The sequence below is a fragment of the Cetorhinus maximus genome, unplaced genomic scaffold, assembly GCF_964194155.1.
Source record: "Cetorhinus maximus unplaced genomic scaffold, sCetMax3.hap1.1 HAP1_SCAFFOLD_353, whole genome shotgun sequence".
NCBI classification, from domain to species: domain Eukaryota; kingdom Metazoa; phylum Chordata; class Chondrichthyes; order Lamniformes; family Cetorhinidae; genus Cetorhinus; species Cetorhinus maximus.
The window spans coordinates 508-28,257 of NW_027596299.1; the positions used below are offsets into that span (position 1 = coordinate 508).

Consider the following 27,750-nt stretch of genomic DNA (forward strand, 5'->3'; position numbering starts at 1 on the left):
AGAAGCAGCAGAGGCAGCTGATCAGATTTTCTGAATCTTAGTGACAAAGAAGCTCCATGAGCTCCTCACACTTGTTGTTGGAGGTGAGGGTGGAGGAGGCAGGGGAGAGGGAGAGTCCTTCAAAAGGAACTAACTTGTGTTCGAGGCATTAAAAAGATTCAACTCACAGTATTTCATACAAAGCTGATTTATTTGACTTTATCATATATATTTTTTAAATATTAAACTTATAACTGGGCTGAAATTTACTAACATCAGCAGAAACAGACCCCAATGTACATGGTTCAGTCCTGGATGTGACTAACAGGAAAATCCACTCAATGTTCTGAGTTACTTGTGAACTTGCTGATGTCTCAACAGGCTGGATGACCGAGTGAATCCCTTCCCACACTTGGAGCAGGTGAACGGTCTCTCTCCAGTTCACTGGTGTACAGTGAGTTGAGATGATTCCCTGAACCCAGTCCCACAGTGCGAGCACCTGAATGGTCTCGTCAGTGTGAACACATTGAAGGGACATCAGGTTCCCGGAACTTTTAAAGCACTTCCCGCAGTCTGGGCATTTAAAAGGTCTCTCCTCAGTGTGAACTCGCTGGTGTGTCAGCAGAGTCGATAATTGAATGAATTCCTTCCCACACTCAGAGCAGGTGAATGGTCTCTCCCCTGTGTGAAGTTGCTGGTGTTGATGCAGCCCTGACGATCGGGTGAACTCCTGCCCACATTCGGTGCAGGTGAACGGTCTCTCCCCTGTGTGAGCTCGCTGGTGTTGTACCAGCCCTGATGGTCGCGTAAATCCACTCCCACAATCGGGGCAGGTGAACGGCTTCTCCCCGGTGTGAACTCGCTGGTGTCTCAGCAGGCTGGACAATCGAGTAAATCCCTTCCCACTAGAAAGCAGCTGAATGGCCTCTCCCCAGTGTGACTGCGTCGATGAGTTTCCAGCTCAGACGGGAATCTGAATCCCATTCCACAATCCCCACATTTCCAAGGTGTCTCCCCACTGTGAACGGTGCTTTGTCCGTCCATGTTCAATAGGGCGACTCCGTCAGATCCTGATGTGATGTTTGGTTTCAGTTTCCTGACTGCAAATCCTCCCCTTCTAATCCCCTGTGAAATTGATTTAAAACAGAAAAAAGGGAGTGAGAGAGAACCCACAAAAACACAAAGGCAGGTTGTGAAATTGAGCTGAATGAACCTGGGAATTTGTGGGGCCGGCACGAGGAAAAAGTGACCATGAAAACTGCTGGATTGTCGTAAAAACCCAACTGGTTCAACTAATGTCCTTCAGGGCCACCCGGTCTGGGCCTACACAAGACTCTGGTCTCTATAAGAACTGAAGAAATAGGAACAAGAGAAGTCCTAACACCCCATCGAGCCTGCTCCACCATTCAATACGATCGTGGCTGATCTTGGGTTTCAACTCCACTTTCCCGCCCACTCCCCATATCCCTCGACTCCCTGAGAGACCAAATCTCTCCCCATCTCAGCCTGAAATATATTCAATGATGGAGCATCCACAAATCGCTGGGCTGGAGAATTCTATGTGACACAGAGAAACAGAGAGAAGGGGAGTGGGAGAGGCAGAAAGAGAAGGGGAATGGGAGAGGCAGAGAGAGAAGGGGAGTGGGAGAGGCAGAGAGAGAAGGGGAGTGGGAGAGGCAGAGAGAGAAGGGGAGTGGGAGTGGGATAGGCAGAGAGAGAAGGGGAGTGGGAGAGGCAGAGAGAGAAGGGGAGTGGGAGAGGCAGAGAGAGAAGGGGAGTGGGAGAGGCAGAGAGAGAAGGGGAGTGGGAGAGAGAGAGAGAGAAGGGGAGTGGGAGAGGCAGAGAGAGAAGGGGAGTGGGAGGGAGCAAGAGAAGGTGAGTGGGAGAGAGAAAGGGGAAGTGGGAGAGACAGAGAAGGGGAGTTGGAGAGAGAGAGAAGGGAATGGGGGAGAGAGAGATAGAGAAGGGGATTGGGAGAGAGAGAGAAGGGGAGTGGGAGAGAGAGAGATAAGGGGAGTGGGAGAGGCAGAGAGAGAAGGGGAGTGGGAGGGGCAGAGAGAGAAGGGGAGTGGGAGAGGCAGAGAGAGAAGGGGAGTGGGAGAGGCAGAGAGAGAAGGGAATGGGAGAGGCTGAGAGAGAAGGGGAGTGGGAGAGGCAGAGAGAGAAGGGGAGTGGGAGAGGCAGAGAGAGAAGGGGAGTGGGAGAGGCAGTGAGAGAAGGGGAGTGGGAGAGGCAGAGAGAGAAGGGGAGTGGGAGAGGCAGAGAGAGAAGGGGAGTGGGAGAGGCAGAGAGAGAAGGGGAGTGGGAGAGGCAGAGAGAGAAGGGGAGTGGGAGAGGCAGAGAGAGAAGGGGAGTGGGAGAGGGGGAGAGAGAGAGGAGGCGGAGAGAGAGATAGAGAAGGGGATTGGGAGAGAGAGAGAAGGGGAGTGGGAGAGGCAGAGAGAGAAGGGGAGTGGGAGAGGCAGGGAGATAAGGGGAGTGGGAGAGGCAGAGAGAGAAGGGGAGTGGGATAGGCATAGAGAGAAGGGGAGTGGGAGAGGCAGAGAGAGAAGGGGAGTGGGAGAGGCAGAGAGAGAAGGGGAGTGGGAGAGGCAGAGAGAGAAGGGGAGTGGGAGAGGCAGAGAAAGAAGAGAAGTGGGAGAGACAGAGAGAAGGGGAGTTGGATAGAGAGAGAACGGAGTGGGGGGAGAAAGAGAGGAGTCAGAGAGAGATAGAGAAGGGGAGTGGGAGAGACAGAGAGAGAGGGGGAGTGGGAGATGCAGAGAGAGAGGGGGAGTGGGAGAGAGCAAGAGAAGGTGAGTGGGAGAGAGAAAGGGGAAGTGGGAGAGACAGAGAAGGGGAGTTGGAGAGAGAGAGAAGGGAATTGGGGAGAGAGAGAGATAGAGAAGGGGATTGGGAGAGAGAGAGAAGGGGAGTGGGAGAGAGAGAGAAGGGGAGCGGGAGAGGCAGAGAGAGAAGGGGAGTGGGAGAGGCAGAGAGAGAAGGGGAGTGGGAGAGGCAGAGAGAGAAGGGGAGTGGGAGAGGCTGAGAGAGAAGGGGAGTGGGAGAGGCTGACAGAGAAGGGGAGTGGGAGGGAGCAAGATGGATAAAAGGGGAGTGGGGGAGAGAGAGAGAAGGGGAGTGGGAGAGAAAGAGAAAGAAGAGAAGTGGGAGAGACAGAAAAGGGGAGTTGGATAGAGAGAGAAGGGTGTGGGTGGAGAGAGAGAGAGAGGAGTCAGAGAGAGAGATAGAGAAGGGGAGTGGGAGAGAGAGAGAGAAGGGGAGTGGGAGAGAGAGAGAAGGGAGTGGGAGAGGCAGAGAGAAGGGGAGTTGGAGAGAGAGAGAAGGGAATGGGGGAGAGAGAGAGGAGGCAGAGTGAGAGATAGAGAAGGGGATTGGGAGATAGAGAAGGGGATTGGGAGAGAGAGAAGGGGAGTGGGAGTGAGAGAAGGGGAGTGGGAGAGAGATGGGGAGGGGGAGAGAGATGGGGAGGGGGAGAGATGGGGAGGGGGAGAGAGATGGGTAGGGGGAGAGAGATGGGGAGGGGGAGAGAGATGGGGAGGGGGAGAGAGATGGGGAGGGGGAGAGAGATGGGGAGGGGGAGAGAGATGGGGAGGGGGAGAGAGATGGGGAGGGGGAGAGAGATGGGGAGGGGGAGAGAGATGGGGAGGGGGAGAGAGAAGTGAGGGGGAGAGAGAAGGGGAGGGGGAGAGAGAAGGGGAGGGGGAGAGAGAAGGGGAGGGGGAGAGAGAAGGGGAGGGGGAGAGAGAAGGGGAGGGGGAGAGAGAAGGGGAGGGGGAGAGAGAAGGGGAGGGGGAGAAGGGGAGTGGGAGAGGGGGAGAGAGAGAAGGGGAGTGACAGAGGGGGAGAGAAAGAAGGGGAGTGACAGAGGGAGAGAGAGAAGGGTGTCGGAGAGGCAGAGAGAGAAGGGGAGTGGAAGAGATGGAGAGAGAGAAGGGGAGTGGGAGAGACAGGGGGTGATGGGTGAGTTTTAATAAACCTACAACAAAACCAGAACTTGGATTGAATCTCCTGAACCACTAACCTTCATCCTCTGGAAGGCCCAGGGTAACAGGTGTATGTGAACACCATCACCTCCAAATTCCCTTCCAAGTACACACCGTCCTGACTTGTCTGACATCCAGTACTGGATGTACAGAAATTTCCTGCATTTAAATATTGGGAAGACTGAAGCCATTGTCTTCAGTCCCCTCTACAAACTCCACTCCCTGATCACCAACTCCATCTCACTCCCTGGCAACTGTCTGAGACTGAACCAGACTGTTCACAACCATGGTGAAATATTTCACCCCAAGATGAGCTTCCAACCACATATCCACATCATCACCAATACCGTCTATTTCCACCTCAGTAACATCACCCGACTCCAGCACAGTCTCAGCTCATCTGCTGCTGAAACTCTCATCCATTCCTTTGTTACCTCTAGACTTAACTATCCTAACATACTCCTGGCCAACCTCCCACATTCAACCTTCCTGTAATCTTGAGCTCATCCAAAACTCTGCTGCCCATGTGCTTACTCGCACCAAGTTTTGTTCACCCATCATCTCACAACTGACGGACCTGCAAAGACTCCAGGTTTAGAAGCACCAAAATTTTAAAATTCCCATCCCTATTTTCCAATTCCTGTATGGCTGCTCCCTGTTGCTGTAACCTCCTCCAGTGTCACAACCCTCCGAGATATCTGTGCTCCTCTAATTTGGCCTCCTGAGCATTCCTGATTTTCCTTGTCCCACATCTGTGCCCATTCTATCAGTTTCCAAGGTCTCAAGCTCTGGAATTCACTCCCTAAACCTCTCCCATTCTCTACCTCATTTTCCTCCTTTAATTTACCCTGTAAAACTCACTTCTTTGACCAAAAGCTTGGTCATCTCCTCATAATATCTCACGTGGCTTAGTGTCAAACCTTGCTTTATAACATTTCTGTGAAATGCCTTGGAACATTGTCTTACATTAAAAGTCTCATATAAATACAAATTGTTGTTGTTGATTTGGACAAATATCACTGTTCCTTCATCACCACTGGGTGAATAACCTGTAACTCCTTAACTGACAGCATTGTGGGAGCACCTTCACCACACGGACTGCAGCGGTTCAAGGTCAAACATCATCTTCCCCACAGGCAACTGGGGATTGGCAATATTTGCTGGTATCTGTGGGGAATGAAACAGAATTAATGTTTCAGGGTGTGCAGAATGAATTCCAAGGAATAAACATGCTGCAGAATTTGATGGTCAACATAAGTTCAGAAGTGGAAGAGGAATGGACTATAGTGCAGGAAAATCAATTTCTGATTATGAAAGGGACTGTGGGAAGATAAAGCTGGTAAGCCAGCAGCACATGGTCGGGGAATGGACAGAAGAGGAAACCTCATTGAGACACCGTTGGTAGAAGTAGCAGTAAAACCCTAAACAGAGCTAAAATACACCCAGTATTAGGGACAGAGGGAGTTAGACAATGGTGGAGAGGTGATCAGGGAGGGCAGAGGTGAAACAGAGCAATAGATGGACATGGATTCAGATCCACAGTAAACGAGTCACACCAGCCCCAGAGCCATGGAACCTCTCACAGATACAGAGCGTAGAACTAAAACCTAAACTAAAAGTTGTACCTGAGTAGTGAAAAATACTCACCTCTGAAACAATTTCAGTTTTCAATTTTAAAATCTCCTGCTGGAGCCTGCAGCTGGAAAGATATCAGAAGCACTGGAATCAGAGAAAAATCTCCCAGTTGAGGAAATACCCAGGGAGCAGGATGTTGTCACCGTGTAATTGTCGATTTGCGATGATGTCACACACACGGACACAGAACATCTGGGTCTGTACAAACCAGTGATCACCACACATTATGAAGGATGGGAGGGTCCTGAGGTATATATGAGGTAGATAAAGAAAAACGATTTCCCTTAACTGATCATAAAAGGGTTATGGGAGACAGTTTAAAGATTTTGTGAAGATCTACAAGGGGGATATGAGGAAAAAAGTTCACACAGTGAGCGGTAATGACCTGGAAGTCAATGCTTACACTCAGAGACCGATAATATCCAGGTTGGGATGAATCAAGTGATTCTTGCTGACTCTGATGTGATGATTGGTTTGAATTTCCAATCTGCAAAACCTCATCTTCTGGTATCCTTTAAATGGAATTTACAAAATCCGTCATTGTCAGTGCAGGATAGAAATTGAGAAGAGACAAACATTTTTCTTGGTCTGAGCTGACTTCGTATAAATTCTCCCCTTCTAACCCCCTGTAAAAGGAGTTTCCAAAATCCATCCCTGTCAGACCAGGATAGAAATTCACAATATTCTCTCCTCCTGCTACCTGGACCAGGATGACCGCGCATGCGCCCTGCTGCACATTGCCCCCTATAAAGATGGCGGCCGTTACCCCGGGCCTGGCGAAGGGAGAAATCCAGACGTTTTCGGCCCGTTTTCTCCAAACACAAGACCGATACCTTGTTATTTCGGGTCTTCGGCCTGAACTGTGTCTTTATGAAGCCTCCCTGCCCACTCCGCTGGCTCCATTCGTCCTCACACACCCACTAACTCTGTTAGTTTGCTCCGCTCGACATTCACTCAGCCGCTCTGAGCAGCTGCAGTCACAGACCAGCACTGCGCATGCTCGTGAAACAGCCCGCAATGCGCATGCTTCAAGCACAGACACACAGACACACACAGCAATGCGTATGTGCGAGTGTGCTGCTGTAATGAGGATAGGGCACATTCTGTCCCGCAGCGAATGCTGGGTGTGCACTCCGCCATTGAACGGTAAAATTGTAAAATCGAAACCCAAGTTCAGTAATCAGAATACGATGGGTGCCATAGGGCCAGGATATAAAATTGTCGAATTAATTGGTTATAGCAATTAAAATGCTCTATATCCGCCATAAAGTCTCACCTGAATGTAATGACCAGCAGAACAAACCCCTGTACTAAGATGGGGTATTTTTCACCATACATGGAACATTAAAACCGTGTCTTGCCAGTAGGAATGCTCTGACTGTGGATTAAATCCTTTGAATTTTAAAGCTGGTGTGTTTACTGCTTTGTAAACTGAATAAATCCCTTTACACATGTGAAATATCTGGTTGGTCTCCCACTGGTGTGACTGTGTTGCTGTGTCAGTAATTGGGACGATAGAGTGAGTTCTTTTCCTTTTTCAGCTTGTGTACATGAGTTTATGTACACATTTTCACCTGAAACATGGATCTTAAACTCTTCTGGGAATGGATTCCACATTCTTAGCACTAATTAGTTAAAGAAAATCAAAATGCTTCAGATGTTGGCTTTCTGAAATAAAATAAACCAGAAAATTCTGGAATTCTCGGCAGGTCTGGTAGCGTCTCTGGAGAGAACAACGCTGTTTTTATATCTGGTCTGTAACTTTTCATCAGGACTGCACTACATCAGTGCACAAATCGGGCAGATAGTAACTAAAACCTAAAATGGGCTTTTGGACAAAAGCAGACAAGACACCGAAAGCCTCGAAAGGAGAATCTGTTGTGCGACAGCTGGTTGCTGGTGACATGGATGTGTCTGCAGTGGGTAGGATCAGACCTTTTCCATGTTTCCATAAATCAATGTCCCACCTGTTCTTTTCGAAGAGTGAAACTGATAGAAAACAAATGTCATTCCGGTGTTGACAATCTGAAGCTTTAAATAGCTGACTTAGTTTAAGATATCTTGCAGATTTTTTTTTTTTGTTTGTGTCTCTGTTGTATGACTGGTAGGAATTTGGCAGGTAAACGAAAGGTTGGTGGTTTAAGACCATCAGGAACGAGGCCTTTGCTGTTTTCTCCCCATGATCATTCATTGTCACAAAGTTCCAGGATGACAATTGGAACTTTGGCTACAAGAAAATATTCACCAAACATTGCCAACTCTACTTTTAAGCAATGGATTCCCAAACTAACAGTGTTTTTTTTAATGAATATCCATTTGAAATTTAATGAGAAAACAATCAAACCTACCATGTAACTACGTCTAACCCATTGAAATCTATGAAGTTATTACATTCAAACAAACCCATCAATAATTCTCACGTCCTCAGCTCCACAGTGAGTGAGACAGGGAAAAGAAGAAAAGCAGCAATATTCAGGTCCCACACTCTCCACTCACTCGCTGCCAGCAGAAAGCAGCAACTGCAGCTTCAATAAGCGGGTTACTGCCCATCCCTGGGACACAAGATATTCCAACTCAGCCCAAACCTCCCAATACACCGAGCACAGGCTCAGGAAAATGCAGGTAGATTATATGCTGTTTACTAAGCCTCCGAGGAGCATTTACAGAACATCGAGTGAGTGAGTCACAAATAAAAGTCACACCAACTTTCTAAATCTTTTCACTACAAAATTCTTTCATTTTAATGAAAATCCGGCTCTTGTGAATCTGAAAATGAGTACCATGTGACTGGTGTTACCGAGCGACATGTTTTCCATTGTTTGTCGGTCAGATTTGGAGTTTAGTTTGTGTTCGCTATTGAAGCGAATCCCATTTCAAAATAAGGGCACAACGCAGCTAAATATTACATCCAGGAACAAATCCTGAGAAAAATGGATCCCAATGTTTGGAAGGAGGTGCAGCTGAGAAGCGGAAGCTGTGAATGATGATATTGATTATTGAGTGGAAAGCAGTGGGCCCTTGGTCAATCATCATGGCCGAGTGGTTAAATGGATGGTTTCAAAATCCGTTCGGGTTTCCCCAGGCAGAGTCAAGACTTACCGACTGTGGTTCTCATTATTGCTGATTTCAACCAGTTGTCTACAGATCTATCGGATCAATGGAAGGAAAAACATCCAAAAAATCATCTTTAGCTCTGAAGAAGGGTCATACGGACTCGAAACTTTGAATCTGTTTCTCTCTCCACGGATGCTGCCAGACCGCTGAGTTTTTCAGCATTTTCTGTTTTTATTTCATATTTTCAGCATCCACAGCATTTTGCTTTTATCCAAAAATTCTCCTGATTTTTGAACTCTAAGGGAATGAAGGGCCATCAGGATCGGGTGGGAAATTGTTGTTGGGGCTGGGGATCCGCCATAATCTCAAAAGGTGACGGCGGAGGCTTGTGGGGCCTTATGATGTATTGTTGCTGCTTTGCTTCTGTTCTATTTCAGTATCAATACCAGACAAGGCGATGGGGAGTAACAGCCTGAGCTTGATAGTGTGGCCGAGCAGTCTAGGTGCTCGATCGTACTTCTACTTTCGGTGGAGGCGTCGGTTTGAAGCTTATAGTTACCAAAATTGCACTTTCAGAACTCCCATTGGTCGAAGAAATGCCAGCCTAAAGTTGGAGCAGGTGTGTGCGGTGTTTTATTTTAACAGGAAGAGCGAGGAGAGACAATAAAAATATAAATTGCTGTGTAGAAAAGGCGGGTTGTCAAAGTCGCTGAATTCCTCTTCCAACGGCCGGCACGGAGACCAGAGGCCGCATGTCCTCCTCCTCTGCTGTCCCCATCTATGCTTGTATACCATAGGGCCAGTCGTCGTCGCCGAGTGGTTAAAGCCATTGAGTCCAAATCCATTGGTCTTTCCCGTTCATTACTCTGCCTGGTTTTAATTGTGTGTCTACAGAGTTTATTATCGGTTAAATGGAATAAAATGCATGAAAACACTCGGGCGTTTTCCTATTTCTGGTCATTCACGAAACTTACAGTTGGAACTGGAAAATAAAGTTATTGGTCATGCTTGCTGTCTGGGTGTTTGTCTCTCCTTAGAAACAATCCCTTGCCCTCTGTCTCGGTGTTTCTGTCTGTGTGTGTTCCTCTGTGTGTGTCAAAGTGGTTCAGTTCCCGAGGGGGTGAACACATTTTTACCATCACAAACTTTATTCACAATAGTTGTGCAGCTTCACGTTAAAATGTTACAGACAAAAATGTGAGGATGAAAGATGCAAGAGGAGTTTGCGATGTTTGGAAGGAGGTGCAGCTAAGAAATGGAAGATGTGAATGATGTTATTGATGATTGAGAGGAATGCATTACAACCTTGGAGCTTTTGTAGGTCGATGACCTTCTTCACTTGGAAATTCAGAACAATCTGAGGCTCCTGGTGGAAAGCAACAGTTGTTTCCATGTATGTTGGTATATGGATGGATTTTTCTATATGCCGGCTAGTTCAGTCGGCAGAGCATGCCAACCTTAATCTTAGGTTCGAGCTTCACTTTTGCTTTTAATCTTGCTGCTTTTAACGCCAACCCAATCCCTGCGGCAGCTGTGAAACGTACAAGGCAGACATTAAACACTGAAAGCAACCGATGCACAAAAAAATCAAATCATTGTCTTGTTGCATCTATTTCTGCTTCTGCCCCTCCATATCCCTCTTCACGCCCAGCTCCCAGGTCAATTAGCTGCTTGATTCAGACACAGTCAGTTCATGGGAATGTAAGACACAATACGATCGGTTTGCAGACCATTGAGTAAAAAGACACCAGGATCTCATCTTCCTGATTCTCCCAGATACTGATTACAGGAATGTGCACAGTGCCGATTATCCACAGTAACACTTTCCTTCCAGTCTTGTGTACGTTGTTCAGCTTTGAAATTGTTCATATTTTCACACTGGATTTCAATGTGAAGAAAGCAGAGTTGTGATAAGCTGTTATTGATCGGCAGGTGTACTGTAGGAAGGCATATGACAGGCTGATGATAACAGTGCTCTTTGGACGTGGTGAGCTCCAGTGAAGGATTGGCACCATTAATGTGTCGCTCAATTAGTCTCGTGACAAATCTCGGGCTGGAAATGACAAGGAAACTCACTGAATTTGCTCCGTATTTAGGTTTCAAAGGAGCCGATTCCAAGGTAAGAAATTACATCTCGCTGGAGTGGACTATAAAATGGCAGAATTATTGTGAAAGAAGCAGTCGTGGTGTTGGAAAACATAAAACTACAGAAAGTTGCAACATCGGAAGAGGCCATTCGGCCTTGTGTACTGCTTTCAAAGAGTAGTTCTGATTGTTTGGTCGATCAGGAGTAATATCTGTGCCAGTGCAAACAGGAATCAGCAAAATATATCCTTCTCCCACCCATATTTTGCCTGGCACCACCATCTCTATTGTCAGTGCTCTACAACCAGCCCTTCTCTTCTCCTTCTTTCATTTCTTCACTCCGCGACTGTGTTCGTTCTTGACCTGTTCCCAATGTGACATTTTGTGCTCTGAGGCAAAACTCCAACTCCCCTTCCACTGACTCCGGTGCAAATGTTAAATGTTTTCAATAAATAAATTCGCAACACTCGTTTATAACCATTTCACAAGATCAATAAATCTTCATTCCCTGACCAAGAATCCAACACCACCTGAGGCGCTAAAAACACCGAATCCTAACCACTGGACCACCAGAAAAGCTGTCAAGTCTTCTTCCGGTGTGGCTTATCTACGCTGCTTTCACCATTTAAAAAATATTTCAGATCTCTTTTACCTCAAAACTGCATGTTTAGACTCAAGACAAACCAATTCTTCAGCCAACGACAGCTCTGCTTTCTTCACATTGAAATTCAGTGTGAAAATATGAGCAATTTCAAAGCTGAACAACGTAGACAAGACTGGAAGGAGAGTGTGACTGTGCATAATCGGCACTGTGCACATTACTGTGATCAGTATCTGGGAGAATCAGGAAGATGAGATCCTGGTGTCTTTTTACTCTATGGTCTGCAAATCTATGGTATTGTGTCTTCCATTCCCATCAACTGACTGGGTCTGCATCAAGCAGCTAATTGACCTGGGAGCTGGACGGGCAGAGGGAGCTGGAGGGGCAGAAGCAGAAAGATATGCAACATGACAGTGACTTGAATTTTATGAGCATCGGCTGCTTTCAGTGGTTAATGTCTGCCTTGTAAGTTTCACAGCTGCCGCAGGGATTGGGTTGGCGTTAAAAGCAAGGCTTGAACCCGCAACCTTGAGATTAAGAGTCACATACTCTGCCGACTGAGCTAGCAGGCTATACGGGAACAGTAATTCATATCACAACATATATGTAAACAACTGTTGCTTTCCACCTGGAGCCTCAGCTTGTTCTGAATTTCAAAGTGTAGAAGGTAATCGACCTACCAAAGCCCCAAGGTTGCAATACATTCCTCTCAATCATCAATAACATCATTCACATCTTCCTCTTCCCAGCTGCATCTCCATCCAAACATTGCAAACTCTCTCTTGCATCTTTCATCCCGACATTTTTGTCTGTAACATTTTAATCTGAAGCTGCACAACTATTGTGAATAAAGATTGTGATGGTAAACATGTGTTCACCCCCTCGGGAACTGGACCACTTTGACACACACAGAGGAACACACACAGACATTTACACCAAGAGTGACGGAGGGCAAGGGATTGTTTCTAAGGAGAGACAAACACCCAGACAGCAAGCATGACCAATAACTTTATTTTCCAGTTCCAACTGTAAGTTTCGTGAATGACCAGAAATAGGAAAATGCCCGAGTGTTTGCATGGATTTTATTCCATTTAACCAATAATTAACGCTGTAGACATAGTTAAAACCAGGCATAGTAAAAAAAACGGGAATGACCAATGTATTTGGACTCAGTGGCTTTAACCACTCTGCGATGACGACTGGCCCTATAGTATACAAGCATAGATGGGGACAGCAGAGGAGGAGGACATGCGGCCTCTGGTGTCCGTGCCAGCCGATGGAAGAGGAATTCAGCGACTTTGCCAACTCGCCTTATCTGCACAGCAATTTATATTTTTATCGTCTCTCCTCGCTCTTCCTGTTAAAATAAAACACCGCACACACCTGCTCCAACTTTAGGCTGGCACTTCTTCGACCAATGGGAGTTCCGAAAGTGCAAGTTTGGTAACTGTAAGCTTCAAACCGACGCCTCCACAGAAAGTAGAAGCACGATCCAGCACCTTAGACTGCTCGACCACACTATCAAGCTCAGGCTGTTACTCCCCATCGCCTTGGCTGGTATTGATACTGAAATAGAACAGAAGCAAAGCTGCAACAATACTTCATAAGGCCCCACAAGCCTCCCCCGTCACTTAATAAGATCATGGCGGATCCCCAGTCCCAACACCAATTTCCCACCCGATCCCGATGGCCCTGCATTCCCTTAGAGTCAAAAAATCACGAGAAATTGTGGACAAAAGAAAAATGCTGTGGATGCTGGAAATATGAAGTAAAAACAGAAAATGCTGGAAAACTCAACAGGTCTGGTAGCATCTGTTGGAGAGAGAAACAGATTCAACGTTTCGAGTCCGTTTGACTCCTCTTCAGAGCTAAAGACGATTTTTAAATGCTTTTCCTCCCATTGACCCGATAGTTAGTTCTGCAGACACCTGGTTGAAATCAGCATAATGATCAGTTGGTAAGATTTGATTCTACCTGGGTAAACCCCAATAGATTTTGAAACCATCCATTTAACCACTCGGCCATGATAATTGACCACTGCTTTCCACTCAATAATCAATAGCATTATTCACAGCTTCCGCTTCTTAGCTGCACCTCCTTCCAAACACTGGGGTCCATTTTCCTCAGGATTTGTTTCTGGATTTAATATTTACCTGCTTTGTGCTCTCATTTTGAAATGGAGTTCGCTTCAATATCCAACATAATTTGAATTGCTAACATGATGGACAAATAATGGAAAGCAAGTGACACGGTAACACTAATCCCATGGTGCTCACTTTCAGATTCACAATGGTCCGCTTTTCAATAAAATGAAAGCATTTTTATTGAAAAGATATACAAAGTTGGTGTGACTTTTATTTGTGACTCACTCACTCGGGTATTCTGTAAATGCTGCTCGGAGGTTTAGTGATCGGGATATAATCCACCTGAGTTTTCCTGAGCCTGTGCTCGGTGTATTGGGAGGTTTGGCCCGCGTTGGAGTATCTTGTGTCCCAGGGATGGGCAGTAACCCGCTGATTGAAGCTGCAGTCGCCGCTTTCTGCTGGCAGCGGGTGATTGGAGACTGCGGGGCAGGAATATAGCTGCTTTTCTTCTTTTCCCTGCCTCACTCACTGTGGAGCTGAGGACGAGGGAATTATTGATGGGTTTGTTCAAATCCAATAACTTCATAGATTTCAAATGGGTTACATGTAGGTACATGGTAGGTTTGATTGTTTTCTCATTATATCTGAAATGAATATTCATGACAAAAACACTGTCAGTTTGGGAATCCATTGCATAAAAGTAGAGTTGGCAATGTTTGGCGAATATTTTCTTGCAGCCAAAATGCCAGTTGTTATCCTGGAACTGTGTGACAATGAATGATGATGGGAGAAAACAGCAAAGGCTTCGTCCCTGATGGTCTTAAAGCACTAACCTTTCGGCTACCTTCCAAATTCCTACCAATCATACAATAGAGGCTCACACAATCAAAACCTGCAAGCTATCTTAAACTGACTCAGCGAGTTAAAGCTTCAGATTGTCAATACTGGAATGACAGTTGTTTTCTATCAATTTCACTCTTCGAAAAGAGCAGGTAGGACATTGATTATGGAAACATGGAACCAGTCTGATCTCACCCACTGCAGACACATCCATGTCACCAGGAACCACCTGTCATACAATAGATTCTCACTTCGAGCCTTTTGGTGTCTTGTCTGATATTGTACCAAAGCCCATTTTAGGTTTCGATTCCTGACCTGCCAGACCTGTGCACTGATGGAGTGCAGTTCTGATGAAATGTTACAGACCTGAAATAAAAGCTATGTTTTTCTCTCCAGAGGCGCGACCAGACCTGCTGAGAATTCCAGCATTTTCTGTTTTTTCTATTTCAGAAAGCCAGCATCTGCAGCATTTTGATTTTCTTTAACTAATTATTCCACAAAGAATGTGGAAGCCATAAGGCTTGAGATCGATGTTTCAGCTGAAAATGTGTAAGTAAACTCACGTGCACAAGCTGAAAATGCAAATGGTTCATTCCATTGTCCCAATTACTGACTCATTAACACAGTCACACCAGTACAAGACCATCCAGATACTTCATATGTGTGAAGCGATTTATTCAGTTTGCAAAGCAGTAAACACACCAACTTTAAAATTCAAAGGATTAAATCCTCTGACAGAGCATTCCTGTTGGCAGGGTTTAAATGTTCCATGTCTGGTGAAAAATAATCCATCTGCTAAGCCTGCATCGAGTTCAGATCTAACTGCAGGGTATTTGTTCAGCTGTTCATAACACCCAGGGGAGAATTATGTGGAGTCCAGAGCATTTTACTTGCTGTATCAATTCATTCGAAGACTTTATACCTTGTCTCGATGGCACCCATCGTATTCTAATTACTGGACTTCAGTTTCATTCTACAATGTTAGCCTTCAATGGCGGAGCGGTCACCCAGCATTCACCGCGGTACAGAATGTGCTCTATCCTCATTACAGCAGCTCCCCACACATGCGCATTACGGTGTGTGATTGGAGCATGCGCACTATTGTCTCTTTCACGAGCATGCGCAGTGCTGGTCTGTGACTGCAGCTGCTCAGAACGGGGGAGAGAATGTCGAGCGGAGCAAACTAACAGAGTTAGTGGGTGTGTGAGGAGGAATGGAGCCAGCGGAGTGGGCACAGAGGCTTCATAAAGACACAGTGCAGGCCGCAGACCACAAACAACAAGGTACCGGTCTTGCGTTTGTAGAGAACGGGCCGAAAAAGTCTGGATTTCTCCCTTCGCCAGGCCCGGGGTAACGGCCGCCATCTTTTTAGGGGGCAATGTGCAGCAGGGCGCATGCGCGGTCATCCTGGTCCAGGTAGCAGGAGGAGAGAATGTTGTGAATTTCTATCCTGGACTGACAGGGATGGATTTTGGAAATTCCTTTGACAGGGGGTTAGAAGGGGAGGATTTACACGCAGCAAACTCAAACCAAGAGAAACGTTTGTCTCTTCTCAATTTCTATCCTGCACTGACAATGATGGATTTTGTAATCTCCAATTACAGGATACTAGAAGATGAGATTTTGCAGGTGGGAAATTCAAACCAAACATCACACGAGAGTCAGCAAGAATCACTCGATTCATCAGGACCTGGATATTATCGGTCTCTGAGTGTAAGCACTGAGTTTCAGGTCATTACCGCTCACTGTGTAAAGTTTCTTCCTTATATCCCTCTAGTAGATCTTCCCAAACTCTTTAAACTGTCTCCCATAACCATTTTACGATCAGTTAATGGAAATAGTTTTTCTTTAACTACCTCATCTAATCTTCAGGACCTTCACATCCTTCATAATGTGTAGTGATGACTGGTTTGTACAAACCCAGATGTTCTGTGTTTATGACATCATCACATATCGACAATTACACTGTGACATCATCACACATCGACAATTACACTGTGACATCACCCCGCTCCCCGGGTATTTCCTCAACTGGGAGATTTTTCTCTGACTCCAGTGCTTCTGATAGCTTTCCAGCTGCAGGCTCCAGCAGGAGATTTTAAATTGAAAACTGTTAAATTGTTTCAGAGCTGAGTATTTTCACCTTTCAGCTACAGCTTTTAGTTCTATGCTTTGTATATGTGAGAGGTTCCATGGCTCTGGGGCTGGTGTGACTCCCTCACTGTGGACCTGAATCCATGTCCATCCATTGCTCTGTTTCACCTCTGCCCTCCCTGATCACCTCTCTACCATTGCCTGACATCCTCTGTCTCTAATACTGCGTGTAGTGTTTGTTTAGGATGTATGTTTAGGATTTTACTGTAACTTCTGCCCACTGTGTCTAAATGAGGTTTCCACTGCTGCCCATCCCCAGACCATGCGCTGCTGTCTTACCAGCTTTATCTTCCCACAGTATCTTTCACAGTCAGGAATTGTTTTTCCTGCGCTATCGTCCATTTCTCTTCCACTTCTGAACTTACATTGAGCATCAAATTCTGCACCATTTTTATCCCCTGTAATTCATTCTGTGAACCCTGAAATGTTAACTCTGTTTCACTGTCCACAGATAACAGAGCCTATTGTGACCCCCAGTTGCTTGTGGAGAAGATGATGTTTGACCTTCTTGAACTGCTGCAGTCCGAGTGGTGAAGGTGCTCACACAATGTTGTTAGGTAAGGAGTTACAGGTTATTCACCCAGTGATGATGAAGGAACAGTGATATATGTCCAAATCGACAACAACAATTTGTGTTTATATTGCACATTTATTGTTATTCAGTTTTCCAAGGCATTTCACAGAAATGTTACAAAACAAGGTTTGACACTGAGCCACACAAGGAGGTATTCATGCAGGTGACCAATAGTTTGGTCAAATAGGTTGGTTTGAAGGAGCATCCTAAAGGATGCTATGATGTAGAGAGGTGGAGAGGTTTAGGGAGGGAATTCCAGAGCTTAGGCCTTGGAAACTGATGGAGTGACAATCAGTGATGGAGTGATTATAATCAGGAATTCTCAGGAAGTCGGAATTCGAGGAGCGCAGATATCTCGGGGGGGATTGTGAGGCTGGAGGAGGTTACAGAGATAGGAATGAGCACAACCATGGAGGAAAACAAGGATGAGAATGTGAAAATATGGGTGCTTCTTAAATGGGTGCCTTCAAATCATTTCTATAGTTTGTGAACGGCTGTGGGCCAAGCATTAATCCTTGGGGTACCCCACAAGTAACAGCCTGTCATCCTGAGAATGAGACATTTATTCCGACTCTCTGTTTCCTGTCTGCTCACCAATTCTCAATCCATAGTAGTATATTACCCCAATCCCATGTGCTTGGATTTTGTTCACTGCATCTTGTGCTTTGTTCACTAACCATCTCTCTCTGTCTCTCCCACTCCCCTCTCTCTTTTTCTGTCTCTCTCTTTGTCACAAAGAATTCTCCAGCCCAGCGAGTTGTGGATGCTCCATCATTGAATATATTTCCGGCTGAGATGGAGAGATTTTTGGTCTCTCAGGGAGTCGAGGGATATGGGGAGTGGGTGCGAAACTGGAGTTGAAGCCCAAGATCAGCCACGATCGTATTGAATGGTGGAGCAGGCTCGACGGGGAGTTAGGACTTTTCTTGTTCCTATTTCTTATGTTCTTATAGAGGCCAGAGTCTTGTGTAGGCCCAGACTGGGTGGCAGGTTCCCTTCCCTGAAGGACATGAATGAACCAGTTGGGTTTTTATGACAATCCAGCAGTTTTCATGGTCACTTTTTCCTAGTGCCGGCCCCACAAATTCCCAGATTCATTCAGTTCAATTTCACAACCTGCCTTTGTGTTTTTGTGGGTTCTCTCTCACTCCCTTTTTTCTGTTTTAAATCAATTCCACAGGGGATTAGAAGGGGAGGATTTTCATTCAGGAAACTGAAACCAAACATCACATCAGGATCTGACAGAGTCGCCCAATTTATCAAAACCTGAATATCATCGGATTTTGAACATGGAGGGAAAAAGCACCGTTCACAGTGGGGAGAAACCGTACACGTGTTCTGTGTGTGGACGAGGCTTCAGCCGATCATCTGGCCTGTCGAGGCACAAGCACAGTCACAGCGGGGAGAGTCCATGGAAATGTGGGGATTGTGGGAAGGGATTCAGATTCCCGTCTGAGCTGGAAACTCATCGGCGCAGTCACACTGGGGAGAGACCGTTCACCTGCTCCGAGTGTGGGAAGGGATTCACTCATTCATCCAAACTCCTGAAACACCAGCGAGTTCACACTGGGGAGAGACCTTTTAAATGCCCAGACTGTGGGAAGTGCTATAAAAGCTCCTGGGATCTGATGTCCCATCAGCGTGTTCACACTGATGAGAGGCCATTCAGCTGCTCTCAGTGTTGGACTGGCTTTAGGTGGTCATCTCAACTCACTGCACACCAGCGCACTCACACTGGGGAGAGGCCGTTCACCTGCCCTCAGTGTGGGGTAAGATTCAATGATTCCTCCACCCTGCTGACATACCAGCAAGTTCATGAGTAACGACAGTGATTGGATTTTGCTGTTAATCACATCCAGGACTGAACCGTGTGCATTGGGATGTGATTCTGCTGATGTTAATAAACTCCAGAACAGTTATAGGCCTTAATATTCTGGCTAAACGTCAAATAAATCAGCTTTGACCGGCTTCAGCCCATCATCTGGCCTGTCGAGACACATGTGCAGTCACTCTGGGGAGAAACTGTTGAACTATCGGGAGTGGGGGAAAGGATTCAATTACCCATCCCAGCTGGAAATTCATCGACACAGTCACACTGGGGCGAAGCCGTTCACCTGCTCTGAGTGTGGGAAGGGATTCACTCAGTCATCTCTCCTGCTGAGACACCAGCGAGTTCACACTGGGGAGAGACTGTTCACCTGCATCCAGTGTGGGAAGTGATATTAAGATTCTGGGGAAATGATGTCCCACTAGGATTCTCACACTAAAGAGAGACCTTTTAAATGTCCAGACTGCGGGAAGCGCTATAAACATTCAGGGAACTGAGGCACCATCAACGTGTTCACACTCGGAGCGACCGTTCAATTGCTCTGAGTGTGAGAAGGGGTTCACTCATCATCCCACCTGCTGAGACACCAGCGAGTTCACTCTGGGGAGACACCGTTCACCTGCTCCGTGTGTGGAAAAGGATTCACTACCTCATCCCACCTGCTGGGACTCCAGCGAGTTCACAAGTAACTACAGTGATTGGATTTTGCTGTTAAATGCATCCAGGACTGAACCATGTTCATTGGGGTCTGTTTCTGCTGATGTTTAATAAACTCCAGCCCAGTTATAGGGGTTAGTGTGCTGAATAAAAGTTAATAAATCAATTTTATGTGAAATATACTGTGTGTCAAATCTTTTTGATATCTCTTAGACAAGTTAGTTCCTTTCGAAGGGCTCTCCCTGTCCCTTGTCTCCTCCATCCTCACCTCCAACAAGAAGTGTGAGGAGCTCATGGAGCTTCTTTGTCACTAAGGTTGGGACAATCCGATCAGCTGCCTCTGCTGCTTCCTTCCCTTCCACTAGCCCTCCAGGCCAAACTATCTGTAAAGATCCCCCTTGTCCGAGCCCGGAATCCACATCTTTCTCCAGTTTCTCCCCATCTCTCCTCATGCCCTCTCAATGCTCATCTTGTCCATGAGACCCAACTTCTGCTCCACTGACCCTATTCCCACTAAACTGCTGATCGCCCAACTTTTCCATGTTCAATGAGATTGTTAATGGTTCTCTCTCTCTTTTGGTACTGTCCCTCTTCACCTTTAAATCCACCATCATCAACCATCCTAATAAAAACAATTTTGACCCCACTGTCTTTGCAAACTGCCCCCATCTCCAGCCTCCCTTTCCTCTCCAAAGTCCTTGTACTTTGTGTCCCCCAAGGATCTATCCTTGGCCCCTCCAATTTCTCATCTACATTCTGCCACTAGGTGACATCATCCAAAAGCACCACAACAGTTTTCACATGTATACTAACAACACCCAGTTGCATGTATAATCAGTGTCCTATTATATTCATAATCAGGATCTAATTGCATTAATAATCAGTGCCTGATTACATTGTCAGTGTCCTATTACGTTATTAATCAGTGACCTATTACATAAAGAATCAGCATCATATTACACTAGTAATCAGAGTCCTATTACATTAATAATCAGAGTCCTTTTACATTACTAATCAGTATCTAATTATATTAATAACATGGTTCCACTGAATTAATAATCAGGCTGCCTATTGCAGCAATAATCAGGATGCAAATACATTAATAATCAGAATTATTTCAATAAACTATCAGAATCCTATTGAATCGATAATCAGGGCCCTATTACATTATAGTCATTTGCCAATTGTGTCAATAATCATGATCTGATAAGATTTATAATCAGGAGGCTAGTATATTAATAATCAGAGTCCAAATACATTAATAACCTGTTAGTAATCACCCCCCCACCCGCACCCCAACCACTCAACAACTGTCACACCCCTCAACAAATTTCACTCTGGGGGTCACATGAAGCTGAATCATTAAAATGGGGTCACATCAGGAGAAACTGTGGGAAGCACTGATTTAATCCAACCCCTTTCTGGACTTTAAATTACTTACCTCACCATTCAATGTCACATCTCCTTGTTCTATCTCCCTGACAGAAGTTATTATTATTCATGTTTATCAGGTCTCGTTGTGGGTTCTTGTTTCCAGTGTTGGTGTCTGTTTCACTTCATTCTTCACCCTGAACCTGTCATAGATTCTGCCATCAGCCTGTACAGTACATGGCCTGTTGTCATGAAAGGAGTGGATAATACTGAGCAGCTTTGGTGGACAATCAAGTTTCTCCAATATCTTCTACAGTTCTGCCCTGCTGACGGAGTCGAAGTCTTTAATGAAATCTAGTAAAGTAAGGTAAAGAGGTTTATCCTGTTCTCTACATATCTCTTGTAGCTGGCGTATGGAGAAGATCATGTCCACTGTAGATCTGCCAGCACAGAAACCGCACTGTGCTTCTGGATACACTCGCTCTGCAAGTAGATGGAGTCTTTTAAGTCTGACCCTAGTGAAGGACGTCCCTGTGATGCTGAGGAGTGAGATGTCCCTGTGGTTGTTGCAATCTCCTCTCTCAAATTTATTTTTGTACATTTTGATAATTCTTGCATTACTCGTGTTCTATGGAATGGATCCTACTTCACAACAGAGAAGGAGGTCGTCATGAAGGTGCGGCAGTAGATGGGACTTCCTGGGCTTGAGCAGTTCAGTTGGAATTCACAGAATCACACAGTGCAGAAGAGGCCCTTCAGCCCATCGAGTCTGCACCGACACGTGAGAAACACCTGACCTACCTACCTAATCCCATTTACCAGCACTTGGCCCAATTCCATCCTTGCCGAGTGCTTTTCTGTTTGCTGAACAATCAATGGCCTTTATGCGCTCAAGTGATGAGGACTCCTCGTCCAACTCAACCATGACTGGAAGATGCAGTCAGCATCTTCAGTGTCAACGGAGACTGGGAGGTGCCGGTCCCGTGGGAGTACAGCTCACAGTCATCTTCAACCCACTGGGACATTTGTTCACTTCTGTCAGTGAGAACTTCACCATCTGCTGATTTCAGGGGGGCAACTTTGGTGATGGTCGGACCAAGCGCCCTCCTGATCCCATCATACACAACACATAGATTTCCATTGTCACAGGCAGTTTGGATTTATTGACGTGGGCTGATCCAGTGTTTATTTGCACAGTATCTCCCTGTCTTTTACACAACTGTCTCAGCTACTTGCAAGTTACACAGTGCTCTAGCTGTTGGGTTTATGTTGTAATCAGGTAGGCTTTGCTTTTTGCTTCAATGACAGATTCATCTCTGCTGAGTAGGTCTCAAGCCAGTCTTTGTTGTGGGTTCCACCTTTACCAAATGTTGCTGCTGCTGTGTCAGAAATGATTGAACTCAGCGACTTCCAATATTCAGCAATATCAGTGTTGACTGATGAAGCTTTTACTGATGTGCCTGTAAAATATTTTACTGTTTTGTTTATGTTCCTTGATAAATTAATTTCATCATGGAGGTGTCTCTGTGTGGAATGTACAAGTCAGTAAGAATTGTCAGCAAGGATTAATCAGTACTCTCTAATTGGAGATGTTAATCAGTGGAACCTCTCAGACACTGAATTGTAGACTTTGCTCCAAAGATAAATTTAGGATTGAAGTAAAAATTCATAGTTTTATTGTAATCGAGTTCCTGTTGGGAGTTCTTGAATTAAGAGGAAAGTTCACAGATGGTGCTTTTAAGAAAGGGACACTGCAGCTCAGATAATCAGTGACAGATCCAGAAAATTAAACTCCAACCAGTTATAGGGGTGTTAATATCAGCAGAATCAAAGCTAATACTATCTGACTATCAGTCCTGGATGTGACTAACAGCAGCAATAACAGCGAAATCCAATCCCTGCAGTCACTTGTGAATTCGCTGGTGTGACAGCAGGTTGGCTGACTGAGTGAATCCCTTCCCACACACAGTGCAGGTGAATGGCCTCTCCCCAGTGTGAACTCGCTTGTGTACTTTAAGATTAGATGAAGACCTGAACCTCTTTCCACAGGAAGTGCAGCTGAATGGCTTCTCCCCAGAGTGAACTTGCTGGTGTGACTTAAGGCTGGCTGACTGAGTGAATCCCTTCGCACACACAGAGCAGGTGAATGGCTTCTCCCCAGTGTGAATTCGCTGGTGTGACTGAAGGCTGGCTAACTGAGTGAATCCCTTTGCACACACAGAGCAGATGAATGGTTTCTCCCCAGTGTGAACTCGCTGGTGTGCAGTGAGGTCAGAGGAATGCCTGAACCTCTTTCCGCAGGAATTGCAGCTGAACGGCCTCTCCTCAGTGTGAATTTGCTGGTGTTTTAGCAGGTTGGAGGACACAGTGAATCCCTTTCCACACACAGAGCAGATGAATGGCCTCTCCCCAGTGTGAAATCGCTGGTGTCCACTCAGGTGGGATGAAGACCTGAACCTCTTACCACAGTAAGTGCAGCTGAAGGGCCTCTCCCCAGTGTGACCTCGCTGATGTGTCAGCAGAGTGGATGACTGAGTAAATCCCTTGCCACACACGGAGCAGGTGAACGGCTTCTCTCCAGTGTGAATACGTCGATGGCTTCTCAGCAGAGATGGATAATTGAATCCTTTCCCACAGTCCCCACATTTCCACGGTTTCACCATGGTGCTGGCTCCAATGTGAGTGTGTCAATGAATTTCCAGCTGGGGTGGATAACTGAATAGCTTCAGACCATTCTCACATTTTCTCATCCACACACACAACACGTACACAGTTTCTCCCCACTGTGAATGGTGTGATGATTTCTCAGGCTGTGTAACTGGTTAAAGCTCTTTCCGCAGTGAGTTCACTGGAACACTCTCACTCGGGTGTGTGTGTCTCAGTGCTTTTCCAGTCACACTGATGTTTGAAATCTTTTTCCCACAGAAAGAACAGTCAAACATTTCTCCTTCCACATACAAAGGTTGATTATATTCATGTCCTGATGAATCGAGTGGCTCAGTCAGATGTTGATGTGATGTTTGGTTTGCGTTTCCAATCTACAAATCTTAATATTTGATGATGTTTGGCATCTGAAAATCAAAAGTCATCACTGTCAGTCCAGCGTGGAAATTAATAATTGACAATTCCACTTGCTACGGAATATTTCTTCCTCCCGTCTCCCCTCCCCCACCCCAAGCTGTAAATCACAGTCCCACACACACTCTCCTTCCTGTGATGAGAAATCCAGATCCATCATGCAATCTCCACCATTTCTTTCCTCTCCCAGTTTTCTATCTCCCTCTGCTCTGGCTGGGTTCAGTTCTACAGCCCTGCTGTAAAAGGAATTTAAAATCCACTACTGTAAGTCCAAGATTAGAAACCGAGAAGAGACAAACATTTCCCTTGGTTTGAGTTTGCTGTGTGCCTGTAAAAGGAGTTTCCAAAATCCATCCCTGTCAGTCCAGGATAGAAATGTACAATATTGTCTCCTCCTGCTACTAGACCAGGATGTGACCGCGCATGCGCCCTGCTGCACATTGCCCCTATAAAGATGGCGGCCGTTACCCCGGGCCTGGCGAAGGGAGAAATCCAGAATCCAGTTCTCTGCAAACCCAAGACCGGTACCTTGTTATTTGGGGTCTGCGGCCTGCACTGTGTCTTTATGAAGCCTCCCTGTCCACTCCGCTGGCTCCATTCCTCCTCACACACCCACTAACTCTGTTAGTTTGCTCCGCTCGACTTTCTCTCAACCACTCTGAGCAGCTTCAGGCACAGACCAGCACTGCGCATGCTCATGAAAGAGACCGCAATGCGAATGCCCCAGTATACTCAGAGACGCGCATGCGCAGCGAATTTCTGTTGTGAGGATAGGGCACATTCTGTCCCGCATTGAAAGCTGGGTGAGCGCCCCGCCATTGAAAGACCAAATTGTAGAATGTCTTCATCCTGCAATCAGAATACGATCGGTGCCATAGGGGCAAGACATAAAATTGTTAAATCAATTGATGCAACGGCCACTTTGCTCCAGGCTCCACCACAATTCTCTCCTGGATGTTATGAACAGCAGAACAAACCACGACAGTTAGATCTGAACTCAGTGCAGTCTCAGGAGATGGGACGAGCTAGTGACCTTTTTCCCCCCTACACATGGAACATTTAAACTGTGTTTTGCCAGCAGCAATGCTCTGATTATGGATCAAATCCTTTGAACTTTTAAAGTTGGAATGCTGACATGTGGGCAAACTGAATAAAGCTATTTGCGCACGTGAAGCATCTGAACATTGACTCTGATGTTATAAGTGAAATTAACTGATCTGAGACATTGAAAGGATTCTGCACATCAGGAATTCAAACCTAATATTGGCTTCGGGACAATCAGAATACTTGGGAACAGACAAGACACGCAAAGGCTCGAAGGAGAGCTGGTTCCCGGTGACATGGATGTGCCTGCAGTGGGTGGGATCAGACTGTTTCCATGTAGCCATAATGAAGGCCCCAAACTTTACCTTGGAAGAGCTAAACTTATAGAGGACAATTGTCATTCTGGTAGCAGAAATCTGAAGCTTTAACTCACTAACACCCCAGGTTAAATCTGCATCAGTCTCTGTGGTGCAATTGGTCAGCATGTTTGGCTGTTAACTGAAAGGTTGGTGGTTCAAGACCACCCAGGGACGAGGCTTACACTGTTTCCCCCCCATCGGCATTCATCGTCACACAGTTCCAGGCTGTCATTAGGTACTTCCGCTGAAAGAAAAGATTTCTGAAATGTTGCCAGTTCGACTGTTATCCAAGTGAGTTCCCAGGCAAACAGCTTTTTTCGAATATTCATTTCAAATTTAATGAGACAACAATTAGCCCTACCATGGACCGATATCTAACCCATTGGAAATTTATGAAGTTATTGGATTCAACCAAGCCCATCAATTATTCTCGCTTTCTCAGCTCCACAGTGAGTGATACAGGGAAAAGCAGCAATATTCCAGCCCCGCACTCTCCACACCCACTTCCAGAAAGCAGTGACTGCAGCTTCAATCAGCGGGTTACTGCCCATCCCTGGGACACAAGATACTCCAACTCGGGTCAAACCTCCCAATACAGCGAGCACAGGCTCAGGAAAAAGCAGGTAGATTATATCCCGGTCACTAAACCTCCGAGCAGCATTTACACAATACCCGAGTTAGTGAGTCACAAATAAAAGTGACACAAACTTTCTAAATGTTTTCAATGTAAAATTCCTTCATTTTATTGAAAATCTGACTGTTGGGAATCTGAAAATGAGCACCATGCGATTTGTGTTACCGAGTGAGTTGTTTTCCATTGTTTGTCCGTCAGGTTTGCAATTCAATTTGTGTTGGATATTGAAGCGAATCTGATTTCAAAATAAGGTAACAAAGCAGGTAAATATTAAATCCAGAAACAAATCCTGAGGAAAATGGATCACAATGTTCGGAAGGAGTTGCAGCTGAGAAGTGGAAGCTGTGAATGATGCATTGATGATTGAGTGGAAAGCATTGGATCCTTGGTCAATCATCGTGTCCGAGTGGTGAAAACGATGCTTTTAAAATTCACTCGCGTTTCCCCAGGAAAGTTCCAATCTTATCGATTGTGCTTCTCATTATTGCTGATTTCAACCAGGTGTCCACAGAGCTCACCGATCAATGGAAGAAAAAACATCCTAAAATTCTCCTGATTTTTGGAAGGGAATGAAGGGCTCTCGGGATCGGGTCTTTGGACTGGGGATCCGCCATGATCTTATGGAGTGACGGAGGAGTCTTGTGGGGCCTTGTGACATGTCGCTGCTGCTTTGATTCTGTTCTATTTGAGTAGAAATACCAAACAAAGCAATGGGCAGTAGCATCCTGAGCTCAGTATCGCAGCTGAGCGGTCTTAGGTGCTGATTTGAGGTCTCATTCTTTGTTGAGGCGTGGTTTCTAACCCCAATGCTGCTGAAATTGCCCTATTGGTTGAAAAAGTGCCAGCTCACAGTTAAAGCAGGTATATGCGGTGTTTCACTTTAACAGGAAGAACGAGGAAAGACAATAAAAATATAAATGGCTGTGGAGAAAAGGTGGGGTTTTTGAATTAGCTGAATTCCTCTTCCATGAGCCAGAATTTATACAATGGGCAGAATGTCCTCCTCCTGTAGCCGCCTATGATTTTATGCCAATGACACTAACCTGTGCATAGAGCCAGTCGTCGTGGCCGAGTGGTTAAGGCGATGGAGTCAATATCCATTGGGGTTTCCCTCTTCTCATTATTCCCGGTTTTAACTTTGTGTCTAGCTCAGTCGGTAGAGCGAAGGCTCGGAATGCCAGGGCCTTGGGTTCGCCCCACGGCGGGCACAGCTTCTTCGAAACAAATAATTCACCAACCTCATCACTGCGGTTCTTGTGAAATTTGCACATGTTGGATATTCACCACTGAAAGTACTTGATGCACAAAAATTTCTAAGCACTTTCACGTCACATCTCTTTCTGCCTCATCTCCAGCTCTCTCTGCTCTTCCAGGAGCTACTTAACCAATCTCAGTCAGTTCGTGTGAACATAAAACACAACGTGATCAGTTTACAGATAACAAGGCAAAGAGACACCAGGGAATTTCCTGATTCTCCCAGGTACTGATTACAGGAATATGCACAGTGCCGATTATCCACCGCTACACTCTCCTTCCAGTCTTGCATACGTTGTTAAGCTTTGAAATTGTTCATATTTTCGCACTGGATTTCAATGTGAAGAAAGCAGAGCTGTGATAAGCTTATAATGTTCAGCAGATGTACTGTACGAAGGTACATAACAGGCTGATGATAAAAGTGCTCTTTGGACTCGGTGAGCTCCAGTGAAGGATTGGCACCATTAATGTGTTGTTCAATAAGTCTCGTGACAAATCTCGTGCTAGAAATGAGAAGAAAACTCGCTGAATTT

General features: G+C 45.8%; 1 protein-coding gene, 1 non-coding gene and 1 pseudogene across 2 annotated transcripts in view; 2 read left to right on the plus strand and 1 right to left on the minus strand.

The window, feature by feature from the left end:
- Positions 1 to 515: 515 nt before the first annotated feature.
- LOC144673366 (uncharacterized) overlaps positions 516 to 27,750 on the minus strand; it is a gene marked incomplete at its 3' end in the record, with an annotated part of 120,207 nt that continues 92,972 nt past the window's right edge. Inside the window, 3 exon segments of the mRNA XM_078535251.1 lie at positions 516 to 848; positions 8,021 to 8,023; positions 22,778 to 23,446. Coding sequence (XP_078391377.1) covers positions 516 to 848; positions 8,021 to 8,023; positions 22,778 to 23,446 — 1,005 coding nt within the window.
- On the plus strand, positions 18,213 to 19,509 carry LOC144673356 (uncharacterized; annotated as a pseudogene).
- On the plus strand, positions 25,430 to 25,503 carry trnan-guu (transfer RNA asparagine (anticodon GUU)). Its single transcript has one exon. It is a non-coding gene; the product is annotated as a tRNA-Asn (tRNA).